Consider the following 13,704-nt stretch of genomic DNA (forward strand, 5'->3'; position numbering starts at 1 on the left):
GAGCACCAGGTTTCGCAATCATCTCAGAGATCAAGGGATTGTTCATCTTGTGTCATGTCCTTCAACGCCTCAGCAAAATGGTATTGTTGAGAGAAAACATAGACACCTTACTGAATTGGGTCTTTCTATGTTATTTCAAAGCCATACTCCTCTTAAATATTGGGTTGAGGCCTTCTACTCTGTCAACTTCATCAGCAACATGATCCCTTCTTCTGTTCTGAACAATAAAAGCCCTTCAGAGGTTCTCTTGGGTAAAGCACCAGACTACTCGTTTCTCAGAATTTTTGGCTCTGCGTGCTACCCGTGCTTGCGTCCCTATGCTCAACACAAGTTCGAGCCACGTTCCTTACAGTGTGTCTTCCTCGGTTATCATCCTCAGTACAAAGGATACAGGTGTTTGCATCCGCCAACAGGTCGAGTTTACATCTCTCGCCACGTTATCTTCGATGAACAGACCTTCCCATTCACTGGACAGTATAAACATCTGCTTGTGAAATACAACTCTGGTTTGCTTAAGGCTTGGCAAGATGGTACTGCATTTGAAGCCCCTCCGGTTTATCTCCCTACAGTATCTTCTCAAGTTACAGAGTATCCTCAAGTTACAGAGTATCCTCAACAGGATGATCCTATCACAACGGGTCAAGATACGCCTATTGCAACTCCTACTCGTTCTGATCATGGAATGGAAGACTTCGAGCTGTCTGAAGGAGAAGTATCCACCACAACTCTTCCTGAGGTTGCTCAATCACCTCCTCGTGTCTCACCAGACGTAGCAGAGCCTAGTCATCCTATGACGACGAGATCACGAGCTGGTATTAGCAAACCTAATCCACGTTACGCTCTGGTCGCAAGCAAGACGATTCCCTCCTTACCAAAGACTATAGCTGAAGCCTTGGCGCACTCTGGATGGTATCAAGCAATGTTGGATGAACTAGACTCGATTTATCAGAACAACACTTGGTTTTTAACAGAAGCTACAGAAACTATGAATGTACTTGGTTGCAGATGGGTTTTTACAGTGAAGCTTAACGCAGATGGGACATTCAATAAACTTAAAGCGCGGTTAGTCGCTAAGGGGTTTGATCAAGAAGAAGGAGTAGACTTTACAGAGACATACAGCCCCGTGGTTAGGACTTCTACCATTCGGATAGTTCTTGCTGTAGCCGCTTCAAAGAATTGGAACATCACTCAGCTTGATGTTAAAAATGCTTTTCTTCATGGAGATCTTCAAGAAGCAGTCTATATGCTACAACCACCAGGCTTTGAAGATTGCACTAAACCTCATCATGTGTGCTCTCTCAAGAAGGCTCTGTATGGTTTAAAACAAGCCCCACGGGCTTGGTTTGATAAATTTAGTAACTTCCTTCTTGAGTATGGTTTTGTCTGCAGTAAAGCTGATCCCTCTCTCTTTGTTTATCATCACAATGGCGACACATTGGTTCTCCTCCTTTATGTAGATGATATACTTCTCACTGGCTCAAACTCATTCTTGTTCAAGTCTCTTATCACTGAGCTCAGTAGCCGATTCTCCATGAAAGATTTGGGTAATCTGCACTACTTCTTGGGAGTTCAGGCTCAGAGTACAGATCATGGTCTATTCCTCTCTCAATCCAAGTACACTGAAGAAATTCTTCACCATGCCAATATGTCTGCTTGTAATCACGTTCATACACCTCTCCCTTTGCGACTTGATCAAGTTTATGAAGATACTCGGCCGTTTCCTGAGCCTAGCTACTTTCGGAGTCTTGCTGGGAAGTTACAGTATCTTACTATCACTCGGCCCGACATTCAGTTTGCTGTGAATCTCATTTGTCAGAGAATGCATTCTCCAACTGAAGCTGACTTTCATTTGTTGAAGCGGGTTCTTCGCTACCTTCGTGGTACTTCATCCATGGGGATTTACTTCCGTAAGAACTCTGGTTTGGATGTTGTCGCGTATAGTGATAGTGATTGGGCAGGGTGTAGAGAGACAAGACGGTCGACTGGTGGCTTTTGTGTCATGATTGGTTCCAACATTGTCTCCTGGTCGGCAAAGCGCCAACCGACTGTCTCCCGGTCGTCCACTGAGGCTGAATATCGAGCTCTTGCAAGCACGGCCTCTGAGTTAACATGGATTTCGTTTGTGATGCGTGATATGAAGATCAAACAACCAAAGCCGGCCGTTCTTCACTGTGACAATCTCTCTGCAGTTTATCTTACAGCAAACCCGGTTCTTCACGGTCGGTCTAAACATATTGAAACAGATTACCATTATGTTCGGGAGCGGGTGGCTCTTGGTGTCCTGGAGGTTCAGCACATTCCTTCTGCACTGCAACTTGCAGATATCTTCACTAAATCTCTCCCGCGCCATTCCTTTCAGAGTCTCAGAGCCAAACTGAGTGTTGGTGCTCCACCCACCATCAGTTTGCGAGGGGATGACAGTAAACAAACATTTAAGTCAAATGTGCCAGCTGGAGTAAACTGTGGAATAGCTTTGTCTTGACATTATGATGCATTCCAGGCTGTAAAGAAAGGTATTTGGTATGATGCCTTCCAAGCTGTAAACCGTGTGTGATGGAGATATATTTGATTATCTTGTAAAGAAACGTTTTTTGGTTAAGAGAGCGAATACAAGTTAGAAGTAAAGCTTTTATCAAGATCTCTCAGTCTCCTTTTATTCACAGTGAAGAAGATTGTCAACACTCTTAACGAAGCTCAAGTACCTTCCCAGGATGTCGTTGGCATGTGCATATACTATAAATCTTCATCTTAACAAAGGGACATGTTAATTACTAATTAGAAGAGTATCTGAATTGCCTTTACTCTGATAAAAACGTATTTGATTTGTGTATACAAACAGTTCTGTGTCCATTAGCCATGTAGTGATGTTGTGGTTAGATCATATACTTTGTGTTTCTATCTGCTTGGATGACCAAATCTATCAAAAGTAGTTCTTATTAGTTGACTTATGTTTTTCTGTTTATGCAAATATGATTAGGTTTTATGTAATGTTTATAGGAGTAACTTATTATACACGTTGTTGGTTACTAACGTAGTGGAAATTTCGCAAATGCAGAGGTTGTGGTTAGCCTTCCATATGTGTTTCTTCCTCTTGTTAAGAGCAAATTGAGGTCTGACTTCTATGTCGCGGCTCAAAACTGCTGGGTTAAGAAAGGAGGTGCCTTCACTGGTGAAGTCAGGTGAGATACCCTCGCAGCTGAGTTCTGTTTGATTTATTTTGTGTTAGAAACAAATTAGTTTCGTTTTGTGTTCTCTTCTTTGTCCTGTTTCATATTATATCCTGCCTCTTATGCCTTAAGTAATTACGTAAGTACCTATTGGGTCTAAATATTTAGGACCCGAAAAAACCTGGACCCGAAAGGAACCGGCCCGAACCCGACCCGAAGACACGAACGCCCAGGCCTAGCTCAGCCCAAGCTCTCAGGAAGTAAGTTATTTTCTATGCGTGTGAGCTGTTAATTCTCGCGATGACTTTATATATGAAATCCAATATTCTTTCTTGTCTATGAACAAAGGTACATGATGAGCTGAGGAAATGGCTTGCAAAGAATGTGAGTGATGATGTCGCTGCTACAACCCGCATCATTTATGGAGGTAAGCAATAAATACCATATCATATGACAGTACTTTGATTTGAACCAAATGCCTCCTCTACAAAGTTTCTTTGATACTTAGCTTGATTATGTAAATAAATTATCAGGATCCGTCAATGGTGGTAACTGCAAAGAGCTCGGTGGTCAGGCCGATGTTGATGGTTTCTTGGTCGGTGGTGCTTCTCTAAAGGTACATTTATATTGTGTTTTGTCTTTTGTTTATCTCAGGCAAAACCATTAACTAATGGCTTTTCTTCTTCTTTCATTGTTGCTTTTGCAGCTTGAGTTTATCGACATCATCAAGGCTGCCGAGGTGAAGAAGAGTGCTTAATGAGTTTCACTAAGCAATATCTAGCTTCCTTTTGCTTGTTCAGTCTCAACACTGATTTTTAAAATGAATAAGTCGATACAGTTTTATTATGATACTCTTTGCTTCATGTGTATGTTATCTTGAGAAGGCAACAATCATTTTACCTTTTATTTAGTTGTGAGCTTACAAGAAAATCTCTTCCTTGATGCTGTGTCCGTGTTCTTAACGTCCGAGCTATTTAATTAAAAGGAAATTAAGATAAATACAAGCCCGATCGAGGAAGTGTTTTTTTTGCGGTCTAGTCCAGTACAATTGATTTTAGCCCAATAACAAACGTCTCGGCTTTTCTTTTCTAAGACACTTGATTCATTGAAACCAATCAGTTCTTTATAATGTTGCTTTATTCTCAACTTTATTCTCAAACTCAATGACTCCTATCGTTGTCCAATTAATCATTTTTAATTAATGTTTTGAAAATTGGTAGCGTTGTAGTTTGTGCGGTCGACGAACATTGGTATTGCTTTCTGTGTAGATTTGTTGCGGCTGTAAAACAAGTACAAGAAAGGTGGTATAAACTTTTTTTTAATACTTGTCTTTTAAATCTTATCATCAAAACTGATCTAAGTTTTTAATCATCAACTAGACCTGATATAGTGATGCGTCATGTGTTCTACTTCCATTAGTATTTTGTTATAGTTGATCCCTGATGAGTAATGGTGTTAGCCACTTCAAAAAGTAGAGTACTTTTTGAATGATGAAACTCACGGGATTTGGCCAGATAATGCTGCTGTCAACGAATGGGTATTTAGTTTTAGTTATTTATTTATCGCTTTTTCGGCTACTGGCTTATCAATTTTGACCTTTAAGCTTTTATAATGTTGCTTTATTCTCAACTTTATCGTTGGTAATCATAAGAAAAATATAACATTAGGAAAACCCCATGGAGAAACTAAATTAAATAATCGTCACGGTGAAACTCATTATTATTAACGAATGTCATTATTTGGTTGTAGAAAATAAAATGTATGCTACGTAGAGTGAGTGGTACTGGTAATAATACTTATGGACTACTTGTTAATTAGTAAGTAAAACCAGCTCAGCGGAACTAACGTGATAATGTAGTTAAAGAGACGGATAAGTCCAAAAGAAGAGCTCCGAATGTCAAAAACTGTTGAAAATACTGAGCTCAATGTAATCAATAAGGGTTTTGACCTGACCACGAAAGTAAAAAGTTTACGGATTTTGACCTGACCACGAATAATCTAAGCTAATACCAATAACATAGCGACTATTTTCATTATAAAACATGATCACGTTTTATCTCCGAAGTCAGACCAGAGATGCTCATTAATGTATATACTATAGTTTATTATTTAATTTTCCGCACTGTTTTACTTTTTGAAAAATGTATTTATTATTATTGGTTGACACTGGACTTATTTGCGTAACGAGCAAACAATTGTGACCTTAGAAAGGGTCCAAGGGAGGTTTGAAAAGGTCGTCCATCTTTCTGTAGTAGCGTATTTTGGGGTTCATCTAACTGAAACAAGGGTTTGCTATTTTTTATAATTGTTAGTCTGACGACTGAATAATTAGTTTATAAATATAAGATTGGGACTACACATTTTATGTGTGTCAAACTAAGCGATCTGACTTTATTATATCCATAAACCTATCTATCTATTCTTCTATTTCAAAATTCGAATTTATAATCTTGTTTTCTGATAGCTTAACCTTTTATGTGTGTTCATCGACAAACAGATTTTTATATGTCTTTCACTAACCCACCTTGTAATCATGTCTTCTTATAATTTTTGAATATCACAAAAGGATTGAAAATGATGTTTTATAATTGTAAAAGAAAAACTTATTAAGTGAGAATGTGACTTATAAACCAAGAGAAAAGTACATAAAGTGAATCATTGACTTTTGGGAAGTTTTGCAATTCAAACTTCAGGAATTGTGAATACCTCGATCAACCACTTTGATTAGATTCAGTACGTTCAAACTGATTTTGTTAAAGATATGTCATTATACTGTTTCCACGATTGTATAGACAATGTTTTGTTTGTAATAATGTCAATGATGTTACTACCCTGTTAAATTCGATAGGTAGCATTTTTTTTTGTAAACAGATATGTACCATGTTGTTAACAAGAACATCTTTAAAGGATATATACTATCTAACACAAACGTTAACTTACATCGAGTTGGATAACCTCTTTTCACTTTGCTGTTTTTTTTCTTTGTTTGACATTTTAACTACTAACCTCAGTCCATTTCCACCAATATATAATAATACTAGTAAGATGGTCTAACAAATAACAATAAAATAACAAGAACTACAATAATGACATCTTGTTATTTCCATCATCATATGAAAATAAACTACCTTTTGCAAGTTTGAGCTAAACTAGTAAAAAAAATTTTCCAAAGTAAATGAATTACAGATTATAGATATAACGACAACATTTAGTTCAATAATTGGCTAGCTATGTTTAGTTTTAAAATCTGGCCTATCTGTATTTGTGCTAAGTGCTAACCATTTTATATGCATGAAACTTCTGTCTCACGATCCTAAGTTAATTACTGTTTAATTGTCTTAAACAAAAGTACATTTTTTTCTTGCAAATCTTACTTTTCTTATCTACTCGTGTAAGCTTTAATTTATATACTGACTATTTGCATTATAATTTGTTTTTGGCAAAGTAGTACTCAATTACATCATACATATATGTTATTCTACATCAATCAGAAAACCATAAAGAAAATGGTGTATTTTATTTTATTTTTGACTAAGAGGATGGTGTATTTTCTTACCTACTTGTAGAAAACTTATAGATGGTTAGATATTCTATTGCAAATCTAAGCTTTTCCTATAACTTGTACAAAAACTTTTTCAAACTCCACAAGGTCGAAACTTGCTTTTATGTCTTTCAATCACAACAGTAAATAGTAAACCAGATTTTGTCTCGTCATTCAACACCCAAATTAGCAAGAAAAATAAAAACAAAATAAACCTTTGCATCTAACCCCACCACAGCAAACTGAGCCAGCAAAAGATACCAAAATCTCATGACCCTTTTTTTTTGAACAACAATCTCATGACCCTTAGTGATCTTCTTTCTGCACGTTAAGCTTTAATTTATATACTGGTTATTTGCATTATAATTTGTTTTTGGTAAAGTAGTACTCAATTACATCATACATACGTATATGTTATTCTATATGAACCAGAAAACCATAAAGCGGATGGTGTATTTTATTTTATTTTTGACTAAGAGGATGATGTATTTTATTTTATTTTTGACTAAGAGGATGGTGTATTTTCTTACCTACTTGTAGAAAACTTATAGATGGTAGATATTTTCTTGCAAATCTTGCTTTTCCTATAATACAAAACTTTATCAAACTCCACAAGGTCTAAACTTGCTTTTATGTCTTTCAATCAGATCAGTAAATAGTAAACCAGTTGTCTCGTCATTTCAACACCTAAAGCAACAAAAAACAAAATAAACCTTTGCATCTTATTACCCCACCACAGCAAACTGAGGCCGCCAGCAAAAGATACCAAAATGTCACGACCCTTATGAGTCGGGTCTTTTGAGACTTCATCTCACTGTCCATCGAACCTCTCTGATCTTTCTGCACGTTAAGCTATATATTAACACTGAAGACAAAAAAACAAATTTATAAAATATAAAAACCAAAGGAGAGGAAAAAAGCTCATCGATATCAAATTATTTTATTAAATAGATTATTTTCTTCAACTCGGTTTTGTGGCTTGCTAGTCAAAGAACACTGTTGTCTTAGTTTGTGTGTTTTGTACTTTATCAGAGAGAGTGAAAAGGACCTTTCTTCTTCTTCTCCTCATCGCTCTTTAGTTGCCTCTCGTATCTCATCAACACCCATCATCTCTCTCTCTCTCTTATATTCTTCTTCGCTCTGTTTCTTGATATCTCTGTTCTACACAACCACAGTTCAAGAAGCTACTTGTTGTCAGAAAAGAGCAAACACAAGCTTGCTTTCATTGTCTAGAAATGGGTTCTTGCCTCAGCTCTCGTGTCAATAGTACGTTCTCTGCAACTTCAAAAAAGTTTCCATTTTTATAAAATTTTCCTGGAAAATTTTGAATTTTTCCTTCAGATTCGATCTTTTTATGAGTTTATCAAGGATGGGTTTTAACAAAAGGAATGATATTTTCAAGAATCTTCACGTGATCTAAGTAAAGATTCACACTTTTTTCTTTCTCCTCAATTTTGACTTTGGTCAACGCTTTGTGTGTTCTGCAGATAAGAGCAGTGGTCTCTACGACCTCCACCTCTCGAGTGTTCAATCATCATCATCAGCGGCTCACAGGAGAGAAGGAGAGATACTCAGCAAGGCGAACGTCAAAAGCTTCACCTTCAACGAACTAAAACTCGCGACCAGAAACTTCAGATCGGACTCTGTTGTCGGAGAAGGCGGGTTTGGTTCTGTCTATAGAGGTTGGATCGATGAGACGACTCTCACTCCGACTAAATCTAGCTCCGGTCTTGTAATTGCTGTCAAGCGTCTTAACCCTGATGGGTTCCAAGGTCACCGAGAATGGCTGGTATGGTGGTTACACACAACACTGTTCTTGTTATGTCTCTTTAATCTCAATCGTTAATTGTCTGACTTTGAGTTGTTTGTTGTGAAATTCAGACAGAGATTAACTACTTGGGGCAGTTAAGTCACCCGAACTTAGTTAAACTGATTGGTTACTGCTTGGAAGATGAGCAAAGACTACTTGTGTATGAGTTTATGCACAAGGGTAGTCTTGAGGATCATCTCTTCACAAGTGAGTCATAACTCATAAACCAAACTATTTTATTGAAACTCTTTTAGGAGATTGTTTGTTCTTATGTTTGAATTGGTTTTTGAAGCAGCTGGTGTGAAGTGTAAGCCGCTCTCTTGGACCTTACGGGTTAAGGTTGCGCTTGATGCAGCTAAAGGTCTAGCGTTTCTTCATAGTGACCCTGTTAAAGTCATATACCGAGACATAAAGGCCTCTAACATCTTGCTTGACTCGGTATGTAACGCTCTTTCGAATAAAAGTCTCGTTGTTCTCTTTAATTAAAGGATTAATTTGGTTTCTATTGCATTGACAACAGGACTTCAATGGAAAACTTTCAGACTTTGGGTTAGCCAGGGACGGTCCAATGGGAGAAACAAGCTATGTCAGTACAAGAGTCATGGGTACATTTGGCTATGCTGCTCCTGAGTATGTGTCCACAGGTACTAAGATATGATACAATCAATGGTTAGATAATGAAAAATATTGTTTTATAATGTCAAGAGTAGCATAGTGTTACATGCTTGATTCTTGTTTTCATCCTCTCATTATTTTTTTCTTTTTCAGGTCACTTGAATGCTAGAAGTGACGTGTACAGTTTCGGAGTTGTGCTTCTAGAAATACTATCTGGGAGGCGAGCATTGGACCATAACCGACCAGCCAGGGAGCACAACCTTGTGGACTGGGCTAGGCCGTACCTCTCAAGCAGGCGAAAGGTTCTACTAATTGTGGACTCTCGTCTTGAGTCACAGTACAAACCTGAAGAGGCAGTGAGATTGGCAAGCATTGCTGTGCAGTGCATCTCGTCTGAACCTAAGTCAAGACCGACCATGGACCAAGTGGTCCGAGCCTTGATACAGCTGCAGGAAAGCATGGCTAAACCGGCTAAAGTTGACCCGGGTAAAGATACCAAGAACGTTGTGGGATTGAAAACGGAAGACAAGTACCAGAAAAAGGGTTTAAACAAAAAGACCATTGGTTTGTAGTAGGTAGATTATAAGGATGTGGTTAGGTCTCATGTCTCCTCGTGTGTTTGTAATATTGCGTGTAGTGATTTTGTGACACTAGTTGTAGTTTTGCTCCTGATATGGAGATTTTTTTCTTTCTTGTTTTCTCTGTCTATTTGATTAGATACATAGTTTAATTTTTATTTTCTATGTCATCTCTCATACAAGTTTTGTTTTGTGTACCTTTTTCTTTCTTTTGCAAACATGATTTTCATTTTTAGTAAACCATTCTTGCATCTAATTTCCAAAGATATATCCATCTTATTAAAATAGAAGTACATTTATAAATTAACCCTTAAAATTTCAATTTATTTACGCCTCATATCACTGAAGTAATAACTAATCTTATCTTTAAACATTAACTGTTTTTTTTTCTAATTTATATACAATTACTTGAAATAAATTCACATCAAATTCATGATAAATCTTAAATTTAATTAATACACCACAATTCGAAATCCATATATTTATGATCTTCGTAATTGGCAAGTCTTAAATTATAAAAATACATGACCTAATAAATCTATAATCACTACTTTCTCAATTTACTTTGTTTCAATTTTTCTTAAAAATAAATTTCACTGATTAATAAATAAATATATACGAATTATTATAAACTATTATAAAATATATTTTGATGATATAGTAAAATAATGGAAATATGATAATATATATGTATATATATTTAACAACCATAATTACATTATGAACTTTTTAAATTAGTTTTAAAATAATTTAAGTAAACGTACAGAAAAACTAAAAAAAAATCATTTCATTTACAATATAATATTGTCAAAGTTTACAACATACTTAGCTAAAATAATTATAAAATCAAAATAAATACCATTGGTTAAAATTTAAAACCTATAACAATTTTAAATATATATATATATTTTATATTGATATTAAAAATTAATTTTCATATTTTCACAAGATGAATATGTGATATTTTTATTTAGTTATGTGTGTCATTAGTTTTAGTCAAAAGAATTATATAAAACTCAACATGCATTTATATAAAATTGATTTCGAATATGGAAGGTGTGTCATTAATTAATAAACATGATAAAAACGGGATATAATGTTAAATATAAAACAATAATTAATTTACAAAAACGTAAAATAACTTGTAAAAACCACCTAAACCAGTTTAGATATCCTTTTACTCAATTTAGAACACAATATCGTTTTAAAAATATATAGTTATATTTTTATTATTTATTAGTAATAACTAAAAATTAAAACTACATAAAATAATCATTTATATAATATATACATAAATATAAATTATTCCATTTATATATTATTGGTAGCTTATTTTCATACAAATTAAATTTCACTCAAAATCAAATAAAATAAATTTATATGATAAATATATGCTGATGTAATTGAATGTTAAAAACAAAATATAATTACTCAATGTAATAAATAGAATTATTATGTTTAAAATGTTATATTTAACAATTATATAATATGTGTTAAATAATATAATTTATATTAAACAAAATTTTACTTATAAAAATGAAAATAAATACCGTGCGGTCGTACGGGTCAGGTTCTAGTGAGACTTATTATAAGAGAACGCTAAAGAATTTGAGAAATATTGGTTTACATTTATTATCTTATTTCATCATGCATTATCTTTTCCTTCTTTTATTAATTAGTGAATAACAACAGATGGTAGAGAATACTTTTCGGTAGGTATGGTGATTCTTCAATGAGATGAAGTCGTTTTCAGAGATGTGGAATATGCCGGGGATGTGTTGTGCTTTATTCAGTGCCAAAAAAAATGATGATCAGATTAATGTTTTCTTTTGCAACCCTTGTGGTTTGTAGAAGATATATCTTAAAAACGGTTGGTGTGGGGCATGTTGTATTTTACTTTACTTTATGTTGGTTATGTTGTTAGAACGTTAGCTAATAGTACGTTCTCTTTTTATTTCTGAACGGCGCTGATAGTACGTTCTCAATATCATTTCAACTAACATAATATAAGCAAGGAAAAATTTGCGAGATAGCTATATTTAGAGAAAAAATTTAGGTCAATATCATTGGTTTTGACATAATTAGACAAATAACAATTATGCATTAAGTGAGTCAGTTTTAATCGTCTCTTGCACAAGTAGGTGAACGATAGAATGTTAGATGACATAGACAAAAGTAGGAGGTGAAGCATAGAAGGTTAGATGACGTAGACAAATTGAGGTATGACTACTATTTAGTTCACATATGAAATAATATAAATAACCACCTCACACATTTATGATCACGTACATATGTACTGAATGTTTTATTTTACATCACCGAAATAATACAAATTTCTAACTTCACCCACATATTCTAATACTAAACATTACGCCAACTCCAACCTCTGTATACTAAACATTATCCCAACCAAACCCCAACCCCTTAATACTGAACCCTAAACCCTAATCAATAAACCCTAAACTCAAATACAAATCCTAAACCCAAATATAAATCCTAAACCTAAATAGAATGAAACAAAATAAATAGCATGGTATATTGGTGAAACTATGAAATATCAATGATTTCATGGAAGAAGTTGATGCTGACCCTAACCATATCCCTTCATCATCTAAATACTAAACCCTAAAACATATTCACTAAACCCTACACCCTATTCACTAAATCCTAAACTCAAAAATAAACCATAAACCCAAATATAATGGAACAAAAATAAATAGCATGGTATATATTGGTGAAATTATGAAATATCTATGATTTCATGGAAGAATTTAAAGTTAATGTTGACCACAGCCATACCCCTCACCTTCTAAATAATAAACCCTAAACCATATTCTTTAAATCCTAAACCCAAATATAAACTCTAAACCCAAATAGAATAAAACAAAATAAATAGTATGGTATATATTGGTGAATAATAAAATGTTTATGATTTCATGGAATAAGTTAATGATGACCCCAACCATATCCCCTCACCTTCTAAATACTAAACCCTAAATTGTATTCACTAACCCTAAACTCAAATATAAACCTTAGACCCAAATATCAAAGTGTAAAAAAATACATATATGTAATATTAAACTATACAATCAAGATCATAGTACGATATTTACTTATTCAAAAACTATATTTCCAAACAAAGTAAAACATTCTTTAGTAATCATCAAATGAAATGGAACATGATAAAATATAACAATAACAGAACATATCATAATAGGAATAGAACAAACATAATACATATTGTTTTACATTTCTATTCCATATGCAAATAGAATAGAACAAAATAAACGAAAACTGTTCATCTTCTCCAATCAACTTAACTCATTCATGGCGACAAAATATAAGTGTATCTGGAGATAGTACATACAACCACATCAGAGAGACAAATTTTGTTGTTGATACAGTAAATAGAAGAGAAGAACATACGGTGATGACGTGATGATGGTGTTGTTTGTATAAATGGAGGTGATCGCTACTATACAAGTCTTGTCGGCAAGGGTCAGCGCAAATTGGGATTTGAATGTGAATCGGCGAGGGTCAATGCAAATACCATTGGGCCTGTTACTTTCTCGTCTCTTCTGAAGATTTCAAAAGCAGTGAACCGACAACTCAGACAACTGAATTCTCTTCGCAAACGCCTTTTCTTAGTCGAATTAGCGTCGGGATTGTAATCAGAGAAAATGCGGTGGAAACAATCTGGGGTTAAACTATTCAAAGGGGTGTGAATCTGGGAGGGACACGACATATTTTTGTAAAATAGTAATTATTAATTTCATTTTTTTTTCTAGCAGGTTTCCCGATTTCAATCAGGGGCAATACAACAATATTATATAAAAGACAAGTGGAACAGTGAAAAGTTAGGGCAATTGGCTACTCAATCAATTATGTTTTTTTAGCGTCATCTCACCTAATTTCCCTATAAGAAACTAGGGTCGCTCTGCGCCACACGCGGAATATGCTTTACATGTGATATATATAAGTATATTATTGTAT

The 13,704-nt window shown here is 34.7% G+C and overlaps 1 protein-coding gene across 2 annotated transcripts; it reads left to right on the plus strand.

Moving 5' to 3' along the window:
- The first annotated feature begins 7,708 nt into the window (after nt 1-7,708).
- LOC106307512 (probable receptor-like protein kinase At3g55450) lies at nt 7,709-9,876 on the plus strand. 2 transcript variants are annotated; one of them, XM_013744493.1, is made up of 6 exons: nt 7,709-7,974; nt 8,196-8,497; nt 8,590-8,725; nt 8,811-8,956; nt 9,039-9,162; nt 9,287-9,876. In XM_013744493.1, exons 1-6 carry the CDS (start codon nt 7,944-7,946, stop codon nt 9,703-9,705), a joined length of 1,158 nt encoding a protein of 385 aa, XP_013599947.1. In that variant the 5' UTR covers nt 7,709-7,943; the 3' UTR covers nt 9,706-9,876. The 2 variants fall into 2 exon arrangements, with proteins under 2 accessions (XP_013599947.1, XP_013599948.1); XM_013744494.1 differs by having other exon boundaries at nt 7,710-7,974; nt 8,814-8,956.
- Nucleotides 9,877-13,704: the final 3,828 nt, after the last annotated feature.

The sequence above is a fragment of the Brassica oleracea genome, chromosome C8, assembly GCF_000695525.1.
Source record: "Brassica oleracea var. oleracea cultivar TO1000 chromosome C8, BOL, whole genome shotgun sequence".
NCBI classification, from domain to species: Eukaryota; Viridiplantae; Streptophyta; class Magnoliopsida; order Brassicales; family Brassicaceae; genus Brassica; species Brassica oleracea.

Excerpts from the sequence above, each read along its gene's own strand:
- LOC106307512 (XM_013744493.1), top strand. The coding sequence starts at position 7,944 with ATGGGTTCTTGCCTCAGCTCTCGTGTCAATA. Across the intron at positions 8,726-8,810 it reads TGAGGATCATCTCTTCACAA|CAGCTGGTGTGAAGTGTAAG; the intron begins GTGAGTCATAAC and ends TGGTTTTTGAAG. Across the intron at positions 8,957-9,038 it reads CTAACATCTTGCTTGACTCG|GACTTCAATGGAAAACTTTC; the intron begins GTATGTAACGCT and ends CATTGACAACAG.